The sequence below is a fragment of the Salmo trutta genome, chromosome 14 (assembly GCF_901001165.1).
Source record: "Salmo trutta chromosome 14, fSalTru1.1, whole genome shotgun sequence".
In the NCBI taxonomy this organism is placed as follows: domain Eukaryota; kingdom Metazoa; phylum Chordata; class Actinopteri; order Salmoniformes; family Salmonidae; genus Salmo; species Salmo trutta.
This window is the reverse complement of record NC_042970.1, coordinates 37,906,371-37,927,005: the sequence shown is the minus strand read 5'-3', so window position 1 is coordinate 37,927,005 and position 20,635 is coordinate 37,906,371. Positions and strand designations below refer to the sequence as shown.

The 20,635-nt window shown below is 43.1% G+C and overlaps 1 protein-coding gene across 3 annotated transcripts; it reads left to right on the top strand.

Moving 5' to 3' along the window:
- The first annotated feature begins 1,400 nt into the window (after positions 1–1,400).
- Positions 1,401–20,371, top strand: LOC115208003 (NGFI-A-binding protein 2-like). 3 transcript variants are annotated; one of them, XM_029775687.1, is made up of 8 exons: positions 1,401–1,684; positions 1,764–1,843; positions 9,777–10,700; positions 12,780–12,913; positions 14,657–14,708; positions 15,033–15,147; positions 17,139–17,324; positions 18,834–20,371. In XM_029775687.1, the coding sequence occupies exons 3-8, from the start codon at positions 9,786–9,788 to the stop codon at positions 18,929–18,931; spliced, it is 1,500 nt and encodes a 499-aa protein (XP_029631547.1). In that variant the 5' UTR covers positions 1,401–1,684; positions 1,764–1,843; positions 9,777–9,785; the 3' UTR covers positions 18,932–20,371. The 3 variants fall into 3 exon arrangements, with proteins under 3 accessions (XP_029631547.1, XP_029631548.1, XP_029631546.1); XM_029775688.1 differs by lacking the exon at positions 1,764–1,843; XM_029775686.1 differs by having other exon boundaries at positions 1,401–1,843.
- Positions 20,372–20,635: the final 264 nt, after the last annotated feature.

Sequence of the window (20,635 nt, the reverse complement as noted above, 5' to 3'; positions counted from 1 at the left end):
TCCGGATCCATGGACTGCCTGTGGACATGGTCTTTGACCGAGGTCCTCAGTTCTCGTCCCAGTTTTGGAAGGCGTTCTGCACCCTCATTGGGTCGTCGGCCAGCCTGTCCTCTGGGTTCCACCCCAAGTCCAATGGCCAGTCGGAGCGAGCCAACCAGGACCTTGAGACAACTCTGCATTGCCTGGTCTCCGCCAACCCCACCACCTGGAGCCAGCAGCTTGTGTGGGTGGAATACGCACACAACACCCTTCCCTGCTCTGCCACGGAAGTCCCTCTGCTGTTCGTCTTCTGTTGCCCCGTACCCTTCATATACACCCCACCTTTCATGTGTCCTGAGTTAAACCCATGTCTTACAGCTCTTTATCTCCTTTTTCCATTTATACAGGTGTTCTCTGTTTGTCTGTTGCCAGTTCGTCTTGTTTGTCTAGTCAACCAGCATTTTTTGTATTTATCTCCTGCTTTTCCCCAGTCTCTCTTTTCTGGTCCTCCTGGTTTTGACCCTTGCCTGTCCTGACCCTGAGCCTGCCCGCCTGACCACTCTGCCTGCCCTGACCCTGAGCCTGCCTGCAGTCCTGTACCTTTGCCCCTGTTGCTGTAATAAACATTGTTACTTCGACAAGGTCTGCATCTGGGTTTTACCTTATCCTGATAACAGCTCTGTCTTTGAATTTTAAGAGTGGTTACATTTCTCCATCCCCATTCCTTTGCTTTTCATTGAAACAAGCCAGGGAAGAGATTATGCTTTATTATTGTTTCAACTGCTGATTTTCACTTTAATTTAGCCTATTTATAATGAAAAAACTGCAATGTTGTAGACCTAGTGTAAATCAAATTCACAGTGATGCCTGTTGCGTCATCGGGGAATCCCCTGTCTCATGCGTCACACAAAGAATTTACCCAAACGATCGGAAACAGTCCTTCACCATTTGCCAACCACTTGATGATTATGCCGCACTGTTAGGCTATTACTGTATGTCCATGTTGTTTACGACTGTGCTGTAGATCAATAATATTTATTTGTGAAACAGTACCCAAATAACTTTTCTAGTACAATAAAAGGAGATGAATTAAATTGAAGGTTAGGCTAGCAGCATAGCCTATAGAAGCATACAGCTCACCTCACACATTTCTGTGACTGACCAGGCAGAATGGTAGGCTATGTGGTCCTCAGTTTTTATTAAATAGGCTCATTTTAGACAGGTGCATCTTATTGAAAAGTGGGCAAATAAAATCCGAAAATGAAAGGGTTACTAAGCAAACCTCAGTCTTTCAGACCCCCGCCTCCCACATCTCCAATTTGAAAGCCGCCTCTCTACCGGGAGAGAGGAAAGCTCTTTTTCGGTCAGATGGCGTCCGCCCCCAGGTTTCTCGCACCCACACATCCAGCAAAAAGGCAGCCAGCAACCAATACGGTTCGCGGGGGGAAGATAACTGCCAACGAATTCAGACGAGTTATGGGATTTAGCTGGTGTCAACAGCAGTCAGAAGTGAGAAAGATAACGATTGTACAGGGAAATAAAGCGATTATATAAATACATTTAAGGCATTTACAGTAGGCTGTGTACAATAGCTTTTTAAAAAGTATGTATTTATCAAATATCTTACATTGATGGAAACTTAGTTAACGGGACTGGATGGGACTTTAAAAAAAAAGAGTCGTCGAGGGATGAGACTTTCGATAAGGTAAAAAGTGAGATAACAATTAGGATTGCTGATGTAAATAATTTTTTTAGATAATCTAGTCTATTACGAGGTTCAACAGATTGCGCGAAAACTGGATTCGGGTCACTCAGCGCGCGCAGGTCCCCTCTGCCAATTCAGCCATCGGACGATTTGAACGAGGTGAGAGATTATGCTGGAGTTATTTACATTTTTATGATGAAATATTACATTTCACATGCGTGTTTAGTTCCGTAAAAAGATGGATCGTCTGGTATTGCCTTGCACTATGGATGTTCGCCTAATACTATTGTTATTGTTTTTTAAATTATTGTCATTGTTTTTTAAATTATTATTTTCGTAACCGTCGCTTTGTGCATCATATGAACTCGCAAATTCTGTCCTCATAAGAAGACAAACTATTTTTAACAAACTATTTTTAATTCTCAGATCTTGAAAAAACAAAATAATTGTGCATGTCTAAACTGTACATTTTGTACATGCGTAATTGGAGAACACATCCTGCATATTTGAGGTATAGAGGATTGGGCACCCACACGTGAAGTGTTGTCAAAGATGATCATCAATAATAATAAACTATCAGGAAAAGTAGGCTAGTATAAGAATCTCGTGTGTAATTTGGGTTAAAATAAAAAATGGTAGTAGACTTAGTGTTTTCTTATACAAGACATTTGATTGATATTGACTTCATGTGTTCTTATATGAGACATTCTGCAACATAACAGATAGTCAAAAGATGTGACAAAATTCTCAATACATTTATTGCGAACAGGTATGCGTCTTGACGCATGTGCTGTGTATGCCTGAGAAATTGATGCATAAATATGCATCAAGATGGTTGAGCATTAGGCAAAAACTGGTGACAGACAGACATACAGTGCCTTCAGAAAGTATTCCCACCCCTTGACTTTTTCCATATTTTCTTGTTGCTAGCAAGATATTGAAGAATTTAATTCACCCTCACCATGCTGTAACTAAAGTTATATATATATCTGAGTGAGTCTGGCTTGCTGACGTTAGCTAGCTAGCTAAACGATTAGCGTCATCACTAGCACAACAGGCTAGCTATCTTAATTCCTTATTTGCCATCACATTGGCTATTAGCTAGCTAGCTAACCAAGCAAACCAGACGACAGGTTTGATATAATGTAGCTATCCATCTTTCAATACGACCTGGCCGGCAAAAATTCCTGCTAGCTAGCTAGCTAGCGTGTTTCAACTCTGATTTGCTAGCATTTGAGGGCTGACTGTTCTCATAAAACTTTGTGTAAGTGCAAAAAAATGAAGGACCCAGCTATGGTGCTAATTCGTGTCATGTCTGACTACTGCAGTACTGCTTGTCTAAGTGCTAGCTAACAGCAACAAGCCCAGACGAGCTAGCTACATTGTGTCAGTATCCAGCAGTGATCAGTTTGGTGGTTGCATAGTAACGGCTCCACCAGGCCGAACTCTAATCGAGCTGGCACTAGTTGTGAAACTGGGCTGCACTGGCCCAGGTTTCCTTAGACACAGCTCGAATTTGGTACTTCCATTCGAAACAGCTCGAATTGTTTTCCACACGGGGCTTAAGTGGGGCGTTGCTTTTTCTTGGCCAGGTCGCAGTTGTAAATGAAAACTTGTTCTCAACTAGCCTACCTGGTTAAATAAAGGTGAAATAAAATAAAACATAAAAATTAAGTATTCAACACCTGTGTTATGGCAAGCCTAAAAAAATATTTGCTTAACAAGTCACATAATAAATAGCATGGTGCAATAATAGGGTACACCCCTAGTGGCCTCATGGGTGGAATGTTATTAATATTTTTAATAATTTCATAATTAATACACTTTTCTTTTACACAGGAAATGTCAAAAGTCTTCTGTGATGTTTATAAAGTGTCATATTGGGATGCAAAAAATGTAATACATTTCAACTCTATATCTGACAGATTTTGTTTTTTTTAAAGCCCATAAACATTTGTGTGAGGGTAATACTTTTTTTTCAATGTAGATTTGTTTAAGACTACCAAGAACACACAGATTTTGCAGTAAAAGGTTAACATGATTTTTGAATGACTACCTCATCCTTGTACCCCACACATACAATTATCTGCAAGGTCCCTCAATCGAGCAGTGAATTTCAAACACAGGATTTCCAATGCCTTGCAATGAAGGGCACTTATTTGTAGATTAAAAAAAAACAAGCAGACATTGAATATCCCTTTGAGCCTGGGGAGGTTATTAATTACACTTTGGATGGTCTATCAATACACCCAGTCACTACAAAGGTATAGGCATCCTTCCTAACTCAGAGAAAGGAAACCCTTCAGGGATTTCACGATGAGGCCAATGGTGACTTTAAAACAGTTACAGAGTTTAATGGCTGTGATAGGAGAAAACTGAGGATGGAAAAACAACATTGTAGTTACTCCACAATACTAACCTACATGACAGAGTGAAAAGTAGGAAGCCTGTACAGAATAAAAATATTCCAAAACATGCATCCTGTTTGCAATAAAGCACTAAAGTAAAACTGCAAAGAATGTGGCAAAGGAATTCCCTTTGTGTCCTGTATACAAAGCGTTATGTTTGGGGAAATCCAACACATCACTGAGTACCACTCTTCATATTTTCAAGCATGTTGGTGGCTGCATGTTTTGGGTATGCTTGTCATCGACACGGACTAGGGAGTTTTTTAGGATAAAAATAAACGGAATAGTGCCAAGCACAGGAAAAATCCTAAAGGAAGACCTGGTTCAGTCTGCTTTCCAACAGACACTGAGTGTCACGTCCGCAGGATGAGAAGGTTCTTCGTCCTGCACCAGAGCCGCCACCAACACTAGACACCCCCCCTAACCCTCCCTCTTGGTTTCAGGTTTTGCGGCCGGAGTCCGCACCTTTGGGGGGGGGGAGGTACTGTCACGTCCTGACCATTGAGTGCACTTATTTTCTATGGTAGAGTAGGTCATGGCGTGACTGGGGGGTTTATCTGGTTTATTTTTTCTATGTTGTGTTCTAGTTTCTTTTTGCTATGTTGGGGTTTTTGTATGATTCCCAATTATCGTTGTCTCTAATTGGGGATCATATTTAAGTAGTTGTTTTTCCCACCTGTGTTTGTGGGAGATTATTTTGAGTTAGTGCATGTTGCACCTCTGTCGTCACGGTTTGTTGTTTGTTTATAGTTTATTGTTTGTTTGGCTAAGTTTCACTATATAATAAAGATGTGGAACGATACGCATGTTGCGCCTTGGTCCGTTCCTACACACACTCGTGACACTGAGAGACAAATTCCCCTTTCAGCAGGACAATAACCTAAAACACAAGGCCAAATATACACTGGAGTTGCTTACCAAGACGGCATTGAATGATATTGAGAGGCCTAGTTACAGTTTTGACTAAAATCGTATTGAAAATATTTGGTAAGATTTGAAAATGGCTGTCTAGCAATGATCAACAACCAGCTTCACAGAGCTTGAAGAACTTAAAAAGTATTAATGTGCAAATATTGTACAACCAGGTGTGCAAAGCTCTTAAAGACTCACAGCTGTAATTGCTGCCAAAGTTGATTCTAACATGTATTGACTCAGGGGTGTGAATACTTACAGTTAAAGTCGGAAGTTTACATACACCTTAGCCAAATACATTTTAACTCAGTTTTTCACAATTCCTGACATTTAATCCTAGTAAAAATTCCCTGTTTTAGGTCAGTTAGGATCACCACTTCATTTTAAGAATGTGAAATGTCCTCCAGCATCTTCACAAGGTCCTTTACTGTTGTTCTGGGATTGATTTGCACTTTTTGCACCAAAGTACATATATATATCTACACATTTTTTTTCTGAGGTCTTTGCTGATTTCTTTTGATTTTCCCATGATGTCAAGCAAAGAGGCACTAAGTTTGAAGGTAGGCCTCGAAATACATCCACAGGTACACCTCCAATTGACTCAAATGATGTCAATTAGCCTATCAGAAGCTTCTAAAGCCATGACCACATTTTCTGGAATTTTCCAAGCTGTTTATAGGCACAGTCAACTTAGTGTATGTAAACTTCTGAACCACTGGAATTGTGATACAGTGAACTATAAGTGAAATAATCTGTCTGTAAACAGTTGTTGGAAAAATTACTTGTGTCATGCACAAAGTAGATGTCCTAAACGACTTGCCAAAACTATAGTTTGTTAACAAGAAATTTGTGGAGTGGTTGAAAAACGAGTTTTAATGACTCCAACCTAAGTTTATGTGAACTTCCAACTTCAACTGTATGTTTATATTTCTGTACTTAATTTTCAATACATTTGTAAAAATTTGAAAAAACATGTTTTCACTTTGTTGTTCTGGGGTATTGTGTGTAAATGGGTGACAAAATATATTTAATACCTTTTTTATTCAAGCTGTAACAGCAAAATGTGGAATAAGTCAAGGGATAAGAATAATTTTTGAAGGCGCTGTATAAACTCACAGACAGACAGACATGTGACCGACATGTCTCTCTCTCTTTTCTCATATCCCCCTCTCCTCGCTCTCTCTCTTCTCTCTTTCTCTTCCTCCCTCCTTCTCTCTCCCTCTCTTTGCCTCCCTCTTTCTCTCTCTCTACTTCCTCTTTATCTCCCCATCCTTCTCTTCTTTCTCCCTCCCCCTTCTTTCACCCTTCCACCCCTCCCCCTCTCTTCCCCTCCCCTCTCTCTCCTTCCCTTCCTGTTTCTTGTATCTTTCTCTGTCTTTCCCCAGATAGACAGACAGACACACAGACAGGCCGGCAGGCAGGCAGGCAGTTTCAAGTTTCAAGTCAATCCATTTTTTTTTACTGACATTCTCTTCAGAATTCATTCTAAGACTTCTACAACTGCAAGGCCATTGTGTCCAATGGAGGTCAAAAATTATTTAGGGTCGATTGACTTTAACTTTCATATGCCGGGTCATGGCGGTCCCCCGGTCAGGTGTAGGCTTGTGTTCATCGGGAGCGTCTGCTGAATGATCCCATATGTGAATTGTGTTTCTAGGATCAACCTCCGATGTCACTCAAAAAGACATTAACCCTACCTTTCTGCCATGTAGTGGGGGTAGGGGCAAATTAATGCATTGTTAATTGGATTAGGGTTAGGGTGATGTCTAAGGCCTAAACCTAACTCTAACTTCATGTCCACATCCCGGCTCAACCCTTAACCTAACCAAAACCCTTTTCCAAGGGTGTTATCTAGAACCTAAAAGGGGTTCTTTGGCGGTCCCTATAGGAGGACCCTTTGAAGAACCAATTTTGTTTCCAAGTAGAAACCTTTTGAGTTCCATGTAGAACCTTTTACACAGAGGCTTCTTCGTGGAACCCAAAATAGTTCTACCTGGAAACAAAAAGTGAAAAAGTGCTCTCCTATGGGGATAGCCGAAGAACCCTTTTGGAACCCTTTTTTTCTAAGAGTATAACCCTAGCTTCATGTCCACTCCTGGCTCAACCCGACACTAACCCTCAATTCATGTCCACATATTGGCTCAAATGTAACCCTAGCCATAACCCTAACTTCTTGTCCACATCCAAGCTCAACTCTAACTCCAACATCAACCCTAACCATAGCTCCAACCCCATGGCTTAGGGTCAGGGTTGAGCCAAGGTGTGGACATGAAGCTAGGTTTAGGGTTGAGGTTAGAGTCTGTCTGTCTGCCTGAATATCCTTTTGCATTGAATGCAATGTATTGACTTGTGTCAATTCTCTTGACGCATATCTATGCTTCAATATCATGTCTGTGGTGGGAGAGAGGAGAGAGAGAGCGAGAGGTGGAGATGGGGGAAAGAAAGACATGAGAGTGGGGAAGGGGAGAGAGGGAGATGGTGAAGGAGGGAGGGGATTCTCTCTCCCTGCTTCATTCCCTCCCTACCCCCCTCTCATCCATCGCTCCGATGGATGAGAGGGGGGTAGGGAGGGAATGAAGCAGGGAGAGAGAATGGAGGGGGGAGGAAGGATTATTCCATATAGCAAAAAAATTTATAAAGCATTCTGTCCACACAACACAATACATCATAGCTGTTTTCTCCTTCCATTGATGAGACATTTATTAAACTTAAGTGGAGTCTTGAGTAGAGGTCGACCGATTATGATTTTTCAACGCCGATACCGATTATTGGAGGCCCAAAAAAAAAGCCGATACCGATTAATCGGCCGATTTATTTATTTGTAATAATGACAATTACAACAATACTGAATGAACACTTATTTTAACTTAATATAATACATCAATAAAATCAATTTAGCCTCAAATAAATAATGAAACATGTTCAATTTGGTTTAAATAATGCAAAAACAAAGTGTTGGAGAAGAAAGTAAAAGTGCAATATGTGCCATGTAAGAAAGCTAACGTTTAAGTTCCTTGCTCAGAACATGAGAACATATGAAAGCTGGTGGTTCCTTTTAACATGAGTCTTCAATATTCCCAGGTAAGAAGTTTTAGGTTGTAGTTATTATAGGAATTATAGGACTATTTCTCTCTACGATTTGTATTTCATTTACCTTTGACTATTTTATGTTCTTATAGGCACTTTAGTATTGCCAGTGTAACAGTATAACTTCCGTCCCTCTCCTTGCTCCTACCTGGCCTCGAACCAGGAACACATCGACAACAGCCACCCTCGAAGCAGCGTTACCCATGTAGAGCAAGGGGGAACAACTACTCCAAGTCTCAGAGCGAGTGACGTTTGAAACGCTATTAGCGCGCACCCGGCTAACTAGCTAGCCATTCCAGGCTAATCTTGGGAGTAGACAGGCTTGAAGTCATAAACAGTGCAATGCATTGCGAAGGGCTGCTGGCAAACGCACGAAAGTGCTGTTTGAATGAACACTTACGAGCCTGCTGCTGCCTACCATTGCTCAGTCAGACTGCTCTATCAAATCATAGACTTAATTATAACATAATAACACACAGAAATACGAGCCTTAGGTCATTAATATGGTCGAATCCGGAAACTATCATCTCGAAAACAAAAAGTTTTTCCTGTCAGTGAAATACGGAACCGTTCCGTATTATATCTAACGGGTGGCATCCCTAAGTCTAAATATTCCTGTTACATTGCACAACCTTCAATGTTATGTCATAATTACGTAAAATTCTGGCAAATTAGTTCGCAACGAGCCAGGCGGCCCAAACTGTTGCATATACCCTGACTCTGCATGCAATGAACGCAAAATGACACAATTTCACCTGGTTAATATTGCCTGCTAACCTGGATTTCTTTTAGCTACATATGCAGGTTTAAAAATATATATTTCTGTGTATTGATTTTAAGAAAGGCATTGATGTTTATGGTTAGGTACAGTCGTGCAACGATTGTGCTTTTTTCGCAAATGCGCTTTTGTTAAATTATCCCCGTTTGGCGAAGTCGGCTGTCTTTGTTAGGAAGAAATAGTCTTCACAGTTCGCAACGAGCCAGGCGGCCCAAACTGCTGCATATACCCTGACTCTGTTTGCAAGAGAAGTGACACATTTTCCCTAGTTAAAAGAAATTCATGTTAGCAGGCAATATTAACTAAATATGCAGGTTTAAAAATATATACTTGTGTATTGATTTTAAGAAAGGCATTGATGTTTATGGTTGGAGCAACGTGTACCTAAGCGATTATATGCAACGCAGGACAGGCTAGATGAACTAGCAATATCATCAACCATGTGTAGTTAACTAGTGATTATGATTGATTAATTGTTTTTTATAAGATAAGTTTAATGCTAGCTAGCAACTTACCTTGGCTTCTTACTGCATTCGCGTAACAGGCAGGCTCCTCGTGGAGTGCAATGTAAAGCAGGTGGTTAGAGCGTTGGACTAGTTAACCGTAAGGTTGCAAGATTGAATCCCGAGCTGACAAGGTAAAAATCTGTCGTTCTTCCCCTGAACAAAGCAGTTAACCCACCGTTCCGTCATTGAAAATAAGAATGTGTTCTTAACTGACTTGCCTAGTTAAATAAAGGTCTAAAAAAAAAAAATACAAATCGGCCAAATCGGCGTCCAAAAATACCGATTTCCGATTGTTTTGAAACCTTGAAATCGGCCCTAATTAATCGGCCATTCCGATTAATCGGTCGACCTCTAGTCTTGAGTAACTCTCCTCCGGTCTGTTCCTCCTTTCCTGTCTACAGTCCTACGCCATGTCTCTGCCGCGTATGCTGGGCGAGCTGCAGCTGTACCGGGTGCTGCAGAGGGCCAACCTGTTGGCCTACTACGACACCTTCATCCAGCAGGGCGGCGACGACTTGCAGCAGCTCTGTGAGGCTGCAGAGGATGAGTTCCTGGAGATAATGGCGCTGGTCGGCATGGCGACCAAGCCACTGCACGTGCGCCGTCTACAGAAGGCCCTCCGCGACTGGGCAGCCAACCCGGCCCTCTTCAACCAGCCCCTGGCCAACGTGCCCCTGGGCGGCATCCCGCTGTTCAAGGTGGACGGGACGGGTGCCAGCGGAACCGCCGCTGGAGGACCCAGGAAGTCCCTGAGTAATGGGCAGCCGGGGTCGCCGTTAGACAGGGAGGACAGGGCGTGCCTCACCCCTATGCACAGCGGGAGCCCCAGAAGCCCCTGCTCCCAGGCCTCGCCACAGCCCCCGGACACCCACTACAGGGGCATGCTGTCCCCAATGGACCCCCACTGGCTCAGCCCAGAGCCGGATGGGAACAGTGCCTCGGTCTCAGCCTCAGGGGTGGACGAGGAGCAGCCCAGCCCACCTCTACTCCCCCCTCGTACCCCAGGTCCCTCCACGCCCCCAGCCTCCTCCTCCTCCCTCTCCTTGGTGGTCCTCTCAGCCTGGCCTGGGGGCCAGCTGGACGGGGAGACGGCACGGGCAGTGGGGGAGAGCGTGGACAGGCTCCTGAGGACCCTGCCCAGGTCGGACCCCAGAGAGGTGAAGACACTCCTTAGGATGAACAAGAAGATGGCCAAGACGGTGGGCCACATCTTCAAGATGGCACCCCAGGACATGGCCATGGAGGAGGAGATCCGCAAGTACAGCCTCATCTACGGCCGCTTCGACTCCAAGAGGAGGGAGGGCAAGCAGCTGACACACCACGAGGTGAGGGCATCAGTGTTTCCACTAATATAGTTATCTGTGTACTAGTATATGTGTGAGGCTTGAGCATTCCCACTTGGCACAGACGTCAGTTCAACGTCTAGTTTTGAATTTTCAAGTAACCTGAATTCAGTGTGAAATCAATAAAAAATGTCACCATGTCATTGGATTTAGGTTAAAAGTTGGGTGAAAAAAACATGAAATTACATTGATTACTTTTTTCAAATCCAGTCAGTTTTCCACGTTGCTTCAACGTCGTCACATTAAATGTTTTGGTTCAAATGACCTGGAAACAACATTGATGTCACGTCCTGACCAGCAGAGGGAGTAGTTGTTTAGTATTTGGTCAGGACGTGGCAGAAGTTGTGTGTTGTATGTAGTTTCTAGTTGTTCTGTTTCTGTGTTAGTCTTGTGACTCCCGATCAGGAACAGCTGGATATCGTTGTTCCTGATTGGGAGTCATATATTAGTTGTGTGTTTTTCTCTTGGGGTTGTGGGTTGTTTGTATAGCCTGTAAAACTGTCACCGGTTCATTCGTGTTTCTTGTTTTGTCCGTGTACATCATCATTTATTAAAAATGATGTTGAGCACGCAATCCGCTGCGTATTGGTCCACTTTTTCTGACAATGATTTTGAGATATCTTCAGACGAAGGAGAAAACTGTGACAGAACAACCCACCTTAAAAGGACCAAGCAGCGGAGGAAATCTGGTGAGGACCGGGGAACACGGCTGGTAAGGGAGCCCGAGAGGCAGCCCCAATAATTTTTTTGGGGGGGGCACAAGGGTAGTTTGGCTGGGCGTGGATGGAGCCCCAGGCCAGCTCCCCGTACCCTTTCTGGGCAGAGACATACTGGACAGGTCCCGTGCTTTGGGGTGATGGGTGCTGTGGCGAGGCCGGGTATTTTCAGGCCGGTACGCGCAGTACCAGCGCCCCGCATGTGCCAGGGGAAAGTGGGCATCCAGCCAGTAGGGGTGATGCCAGTCCTGCGTTCGAGACCGCCAGTGCGCCTCTACGGTCCAGTGTTTCCCGCTACGCGCACTAGCCTTGAGGTGCGTGTCTCCAGGCTGGCACGTCCAGTACCAGCCCCACGCATCAGGCTTCTAGTGCGTCAGCCCAGCCTCGCCAGTCTGGAGCCGCCAGAGCCGCCCGCCAATCTGGAGCCGCCAGAGCCGCCCGCCAGTCTGGAGCCGCCAGGGTCATCAGCCAGGCCGGAGCCGCCAGGGTCATCAGCCAGGCGAGCGCAGCAAGAGTCGCCCGCCAGCCGGGCACAGCAGGAATCGCCCGCCAGCCGGGTGCAGTCAGGGTCGCCCACCAGTCCTCCGACGCGGCCAGGGGCGCCGCCTAAGTGGGCGACGCCGAGGGTAGAGCGGGGTCCACGTCCCGCACCTGAGCCGCCTCCAATATAGGTGGGTTGGGGAGGGGGGGTGTAGCACAGGTACCATCATTGACGGCAGCCACCCTCCCTTCCCTCCCCTTTTTGTTTCGGGGGTATTTTTATTTTTTTTGTATTGGAGGATTTTTTGTGTTTTCTTTTAAGGTGCATTCCGGGGTCTGCACCTTTAGGGGGGGGGGGTACTGTCACGTCCTGACCAGCAGAGGGAGTAGTTGTTTAGTATTTGGTCAGGACGTGGCAGAAGTTGTGTGTTGTATGTAGTTTCTAGTTGTTCTGTTTCTGTGTTAGTCTTGTGACTCCCGATCAGGAACAGCTGGATATCGTTGTTCCTGATTGGGAGTCATATATTAGTTGTGTGTTTTTCTCTTGGGGTTGTGGGTTGTTTTATTTTACACTGCTAGATTTATGTATAGCCTGTAAAACTGTCACCGGTTCATTCGTGTTTCTTGTTTTGTCCGTGTACATCATAATTTATAAAAAATGATGTTGAGCACGCAATCCGCTGCGTATTGGTCCACTTTTTCTGACAGTGATTTTGAGATATCTTCAGACGAAGGAGAAAACTGTGACAGTTGATTCAACCAGTTTTTGCCCAGTGGGTTGTATTTTTTTTTTAATCATAGTGTTCATATCATTCTAATGTTCTCTTTCCCCTCTGACCTTATTTGATGTCCTCCTCATGTTCAGCTGATCATCAATGAAGCCGCCGCCCAGTTCTGTATGCGTGACAACGCTCTGCTTCTGCGACGGGTAGAGCTCTTCTCATTGGCTAGACAGGTGGCAAGAGAATGCGCCTACACCTCCACACTCAAGCATGCCAGGTAAGGGCAAGAGGTTCCACAGTTTAGGAGCTTGCCCACCCCCGTCTGATGACCTTCCCACCCTCTCACCTTCTGTCTCTTCCTCTACAACTAGGCTGTGTCCCCTATGGGTCCTGGTCAAAAGTAGTGCACTACATACAGATATAGGATCTTAATTTGACCACTCTTTTGTTGCTGAGAATTTTCCTGCATAGCAGAAAAAGCTATCTCAAATGTAAATGTATTTGAGTTTTAAAAAGGCATCTAAAGTTAGAAATTTCCACTTAGAAAATTCTGACTTGATTTGCCCCAATGAAAAATTAATCAACCCCTACAAATATGTCCATTCATTATAATTCACATAATAATTCACATTTGCTGTTGCTGCAGGATTATGTTCCTGCTGAAGAAAACTGGCTCAAATTAAGATCCTACGTCTGTAGGGAATAGGGTGCCATTTGGGACGCACTCAAGGAAACCCAAATATAGAGAGACTTATATGAGAAATGAAAATATATTATGTCCTGTTCTCAACCAGACATGAGCGTAGAGAAACTACTATATGGTTGCAGGCAGCATAGGGGCGAAGAGAGATGGACGTATAGAACAGCGGGAAAGCTGGGAACTCCCACAGCACACATAGCTAAGGCTGGCGAATGTCATGCTACTAGTCAGACAGCACTGCAGCCAGTGCATCTGCTCCAAAACAAAGTCATACTTTGTGATCAGCTAAATGAAAGCACTTTCAAAAACTCAAGCGTCTCATATAATCAATAAGATTTTTTTTTATATCTTTCAAAATCAATGAATAATGTATGTGTTTACTGTTAGTCACATCGCCTCAAGTTTTGGTTACACAACATCAGTTTTTATATACTGAACAAAAATATGAACGCAACATGCAACAATTTCTAAGATTTTACTGAGTTACAGTTCATAGAAGGAAATCAGTCAATTTAAATACATTTATTAGGCCATCATTTATGGATTTCACATGACTGGGCAGGGGAGCCAGGCCCAGCCAATCAGAATTAGTTTTTCCCCACAAAAGGGCTTTATTACAGAAATAAATATTCCTCAATTTCATCAGCTGTACGGGTGGCTAGTCCCAGACGATCCTGCAGGTAAAGAAGCCGGATATGGAGGGCCTAGGCTGGCGTGGTTACATGTAGTCTGCGGTTGTGAGGCCGGTTGGATGTACTGCCAAATTCTCTAAAACAAAGTTGGAGGTGGCTTATGGTAGAGGAATTAACATTAAATTCTCTGGCAAAAGCTGTGGTGGACATTCATGCCGTCAGCATGCCAAATGCACGCTCCCTCAAAACTTGGACATCTGTGGCATTGTGTTGTGTAACAAAACTGCACATTTTAGAGTAGCCTTTTATTGTCCCCAGCACAAGTTGCACCTGTGTAATGATCATGCTGTTTAATCAGCTTCTTGATATGCCACACCTGTCAGGTGGATGGATTATCTTGACAAAGGAGAAATGTTCACTAACAGGGATGAAAACAAATTTGTCCACAAAATTGGAGAGAAATAAGCTTTTTGTTCATATGGAACATTTCTGGGATTTTTAATTTTAGCTCATGAAACATGGGACCAACACTTTGCATGTTGTGTTTATATTTTTATTCAGTATATTTTAATTGGATATAATGAGCTACTACTTGCTAATGAACTAACAGACAGCAGGACCAACTGAATCCTGGAGTTTGCACAAGAGGATTGCCCTTTTACTTTATGATTTATTTATCTTATTACAGAACAAGTGCAGATGACTGCAGTTTACCATCCCAAAAGAGAGTGAAACATGAGGTGAGTGGGCTAAAGTCTCTGAACCCCTAACAAGAAAGATTAAAACTATATCAAACTCTATCTCACTCTGTTTAAATTAGTTAGTGTGTGTACAAAAGCTGTTTTGTCAACGTAATATTAGTACCATATTGATCCAGCATTGGTAGACAATGAATAAGCTGTAATTAGAATAAATCAATGAAATTGCAAAAATTCATACACTGTAATTTATACCATGGCTACTTTTCAATCTGCCCTATACTATATATAAATGTATGCCATTAGTACTTTTCAGTAGTAATTGCATTGTAACACACACACTATGACGTTTGGTGTGTGTTTCAGGTGATAGTGTCGGAGTGTGTGTCCTCCCTCCATGGTGTGGAGGGTTCAGAGGGTGTGTCCCAGAGGGCTGACGAGGACAGCTTATCAGGAGAGAGTCTGGACAGCTTAACACAAGGTACAGTTGAAGTCAGAAGTTGACATACACTTAGGTTGGAGTCATTCAAACTTGTTTTTCAACCACTCCACAAATGTATTGTTAACAAACTATAGTTTTGGCAAGTCGGTTAGGACATCTACTTTGTGCATGACACAAGTAATTTTTCCAACAATTGTTTACAGACAGATTATTTCACTTATAATTCACTGTATCACAATTCCAGTGGGTCACAGGTTTACATACAGTAAGTTGACTGTGCCTTTAAACAGCTTGGAAAATTCCAGAAAATGATGTCATGGCTTTAGACACTTCTGATAGGCTAATTGACATAATTTGAGTCAATTGGAGGTGTACCTGTGGATGTATTTCAAGGCCTACCTTCAAACTCAGTGCCTCTTTGCTTGACAACATGGGAAAATCAAAAGAAATCAGCAAAGACCTCAGAACAAAAATTTGTAGACCTCCACAGGTCTGGTTCATCCTTGGGAGCAATTTCCAAACGCCTGAAGGTACCACGTTCATCTGTACAAACAATTGTATGCAAGTATAAACACCATGGGACCACGCAGCCGTCATACCGCTCAGGAAGGAGACATGTTCTGTCTCCTAGAGATGAACGTACTTTGGTGCGAAAAGTGCAAATCAATATATCTATATCCACAGTAAAATGAGTCCTATATTGACATAACCTGAAAGGCCGCTCAGCAAGGAAGAAGCCACTGCTCCAAAACCGCCATACAAAAGCCAGACTACGGTTTGCAACTGCACATGGGGACAAAGATCATACTTTTTGAAGAAATGTCCTCTGGTCTGATGAAACAATAATAGAACTGTTTGGCCATAATGACCATTGTTATGTTTGGTGGAAAAACGGGGAGGCTTGCAAGCCGAAGAACACCATCCCAACTGTGAAGCGCAGGGTGGCAGCATCATGTTGTGGGGGTGCTTTGTTGCAGGAGGGACTGGTGCACTTCACAAAATAGATGGCATCATGAGGAGGAAAGTTATGTGGATATATTGAAGCAACATCTCAAGACATCAGTCAGGAAGTTAAAGCTTGGTTGCAAATGGGTCTTCCAAATGGACAATGACCCCAAGCATACTTCCAAAGTTGTGGCAAAATGGCTTAAGGATAACCAAGTCAAGGTATTGGAGTGGCCATCACAAAGCCCTGACCTCAATCCCATAGAAAATTTGTGGGCAGAACTGAAAAAGCTTGTGCGAGCAAGGAGGCCGACAAACCTGACTCAGTTACACCAGCTCTGTCAGGAGGAACGTGCCAAAATTCACCCAATTTATTGTGGGTAGCTTGTGGAAGGCTACCTGAAATGTTTGACCCAAGTTAAACAATTTAAAGACAATGCTACCAAATACTAATTGAGTGTATGTAAACTTCTGACCCACTGGGAATGTGATGAAAGAAATAAAAGCTCTCTACTATTATTCTGACATTTCACATTCTTAAAATGAAGTGGTGATCCTAACTGACCTAAAACAGGGAATTTTTACTGGGATTAAATGTCAGGAATTGTGAAAAACTGAGTTTAAATGTATTTGGCTAAGGTGTATGTAAACTTCCAACTTCAACTGTCCATACAGTGTCCAGATCCAAATATATTTTCTTTAACACTAGTATGTATATCAGCTCAAGTCAGTAAGTCTTGCATGTAAATACAGTAATTGTTGAACACATTTACCGCTGATCTTGTACAGTAAGTGTCACTTAATCATATTTCATTCCCAGACATTCTTTATGTGTTTCTCTAAATGTCACAGAGCCCCACTGACTACAAAGCACTATTGGTAATAGTTCATGTTTTCTGTAGTGTCCAGCTATGTCCCAAATGGTACCCTATTCTCTATACAGAGCCCTATGGGCCCTGGTCAAAAGTAGTACATTACATAGGGAATAGGATGCCATTCTTGACGCAGCCGCAGTCTTGTCAAGAAGCAGCTATATATGATTGGTTCAAAATGGCATTCACACCTAACCCTGTCTGTCCTAATAGACGTAGCCTCACAGTGCAACCAATCTCCATCCCCCCGCCCCCCCACCGACACCTCCATCCCTGCCAACTGGAGTCGCCATCTCATGCAACAAACGCTCATGGATGAGGGGCTGCGATTGGCTAAGATGGTGTCACATGACCGAGCTGGCAAGATCAGCCTTAGGTCAGAGGGGACACATACCACAGGTGACTTTCTGAATAATGGCTTACAAACATTATCATGCAAGAGTTATCATGCTAACACTCTTAAAGTGATAGTCTGACTTTTTCATGCCTAAAAATTGGTGTTATGTTGAGACGAGTCCATCCCACAACATTTGTTGTGTATATTCAGCTACATGTCTCTATCAAATTAATAGGAAAGATAGGCAATGTCTCATTTCATCATTTTTAAACGGTGCTTATCTTTCCTATTCGTTTGAGTTTGAGACATACAGCGGAATCGAGCTAAATCAACGCAACAAATGTCCTGGGACAATGACTGGGACATTGTCTCCTGATATTAAACCACTTTCGAGGTATGAAAACATTTGACAAACTTACATTATCACTTTAACATACTGCCCCTGTATAGCCAGTATTGCTGTCTCGGGTGATGCCTCCCACTATCCAGAGCTGTTTCTCTAGCTGGGACTGGAGAAGAGGGAAAGGCGAGAAATGAGTCGGGGGGATAGAGAGGGGAGGCTGAGGAGGGAGCATCCAGCTACAGTTTAGATTAGAAAGTCATACGGAAAGTTGACATGGATGTTAGCACAGTCAAATTGCCATGAGGTCTTCTAGCACATGTTAATAATAGCGACACTTAAAATGATTGTACTTAACCCTTTCCCCGTCACATCTTGTCACTCGTCATTAAAATGTAAAAGTGAAGCTATTGAGATGTTAATAAAGCTACTGTGCTGTAGTACTGGGCTGTCACAGTAGGCAGGGTGGAGAAGATACAGGGAGACAGAGAGAGAGAGTGGGAGAGAAAGAGTGGGAGATAGAAAGAATAATGGTGGGGGGCCAGAGGAAGTGCTGTGGGGGCAGTAGAAACGGAACCCCCCCCTCCCCCCTCACTCCTCACCAGCTGACGTCACATTGTGTTAGGCTTGTGGGCTGAAGGGCGGGATGGATCGAGAGAGGGGGCTAAGAAGTGGGCGGTAATTGGAGGGGCGTTGCATTGACTCACCAGGCGACAGAGAACAAAAATAAAAACCTGTGGGCAGGGAAATGGCACAGGCTTTTTTTTCTACCTCTTCCTCGACTTCTTAAGTAGAGGGGAAAAACAACCAAAATGACATGTTTCATCTCTCTATGACGTCGGTCTCCCTCTCACTTCCCCTCCGTCGTCCGTTGTTCTTCTCACTCACCCTGGTTTCCTTCTCCATTTCTCTCACACTAACTCAAGGCAACATGACTTGTCTTCTCTGACTGTACTGACTCCATCTACAATATTATCCGATTAGCTTATAAGTGGGTTCACATTTTGGCAGACAAAACCCTTGACATTTAAATTCAAGTTCTTGACATATTACATTTCAAATATTAAAGAGTGCTACTATAGTTGCATGGTGTTGTATTTCCCCTTGTATTATTTTTGATTAAGTGAAGTACTCTATACCAATCAAATGTTCAGGGGGAGTAATAATTTATTGTCATCATATTGTCTCAGTCGGCCATATAGGCTAACAGCCCTTATCGTTCCTCTTCCAGACTTTGAGGTCAAGGTGGAGAGGAGGGGCTCAATAGCAGTGTGCAGCAGCAGCAGCCCTGGCAGCACCAAAGATGACTCGGACCACGGAGGAAAGTAGTGAAACCAACCACTCATCATCCCGAGAACCCATCAACAACCCTGCCTCTCAGCTCCACTCAGATCCTGGAGGGCACAACTCAGCAGGCTTTCCATCTATACTTAAACCATTGACACTTGGGAGTACTGGGGAGGTGGAATTAATCATTCCAATCTAAATCAATTTTGCATCCCAAATTACACCCAATTCCCTGCATAGTGCACTACTTTTGATCAGAACTCTGGTCAAAAGCAGTGCATTATATAGGGAATAGGGTGTTATTTGGGACGGAGCCCATGATGGGCTGAATCGGGTGGTTCAGGGAGAGGTAAAGCATCATAAACCTTCTAATACTATGGCCCTCCAGTACTGAAATTGAGGGATAGGCACTCTACAACTTTACCTCTGTATATAGTGTGCCCAAACACTCCAAACAGCCCTGCGAGGGCATTAGCCACATGCATCCACAGGGCTACGGTAACACTTACGCAAATGTAGGAGGTATGTCACACACTGATGTGACAATGTCTCAGTTTGCCCACTTTGAACATAATCCCAATCCCCATAATCTCCTCCTCCCCCACCCTGCCCCCAGGACAATGGATGCAAAATGTTGATATCATGACTAACTTTTGGTGCTATTTTCGTTCTGTTGATACAAGGTTGTCACTGAGATTTGGATAAGTATCTGTTATGACACTGCCGTTAAAGATTGGTTTTACAAAGTGTCACTAATTTGAGTGTTGACCGTTAGATGATAAAGGCAATGTGTACAGAGAAGATAATCAGGTTCAGATGCCTTTTTCTTCCAATACTGCAGCAACTGTCACTGACACCCACTGAAACTATGTTAATTTAGAGGGGTGGGTTTGGATGTTAATATGTTAACACTATTGAGCCCTTAGATTATATTTGTTGGTGAACTCAACATTCTTTGATTTAACTTAATAAGGCTTAAACAAGCAAAAATAATTTGCATAACTCTTGAGGCAATTACTAAGTTAACAAAGACAAGAATGCTCATCTCCCAATGTTATTTTTTTGAATACAGTATGTATGTCGTATCAAACACTAAATTCTTTGATTATGGAGTTTTGGAGAATTCACTTTTTTTTGTAAGAATACATAGTCAGATGTTACTGGGAATGAATGTTTAAAAGAAAGGTGTTTGGATGATTAGGAAATCAGGGAGAATCCAGGACATTACATTTTCTGCATCCGAAAAGGTCCCCTATTTCCTATGTAATGCACTACTTCTGACCAGGGCCTACCTCTAGTCAAAGGTGGTGCACTATACAGGAAAAAAAGGTGCAATTTGGAATGGACACATTATTTCCATGAAGTACCTAAACTGTAACCTCCTGCCTCACAAGCATTAAACAACCTCCTCCGTTTGTTATGCTGAACAGCAGATTATTTATTTTGTTAAATCTCAATAAATGTTATTTTATTGTTTTAAAATTCTTGTTGTGGCCCCATCTGTTGCACTCCTTGTGAGGAAATCCATCCACCCCATCTGTTGCACTCCTTGTGAGGAGCATAAGTGTCAAATGTACGATAAGGCTGAAGAATCCTGCGTCATTTGAATGCTGCCAGTAATTCCAGAACTAATAGAAAAGCACTAGGTCCAAACAGTCATATTCCCACTCTCCCCGCACTATCACCACCACCATCATCATCACCGCCTCCGCTCCATCAAGTTGTTTGTTCCTTCCAGTTCTAAGC

What these genes read in the sequence shown, in the direction of transcription:
- LOC115208003 (XM_029775688.1), top strand. Translation starts at nt 9,786, where the DNA reads ATGTCTCTGCCGCGTATGCTGGGCGAGCTGCAGCTGTACCGGGTGCTG. An exon ending in TCCACACTCAAGCATGCCAG is followed by an intron (nt 12,914 to 14,656) that starts GTAAGGGCAAGA and finishes ATCTTATTACAG; the next exon opens with AACAAGTGCAGATGACTGCA. An exon ending in AGAGGGGACACATACCACAG is followed by an intron (nt 17,325 to 18,833) that starts GTGACTTTCTGA and finishes TTCCTCTTCCAG; the next exon opens with ACTTTGAGGTCAAGGTGGAG.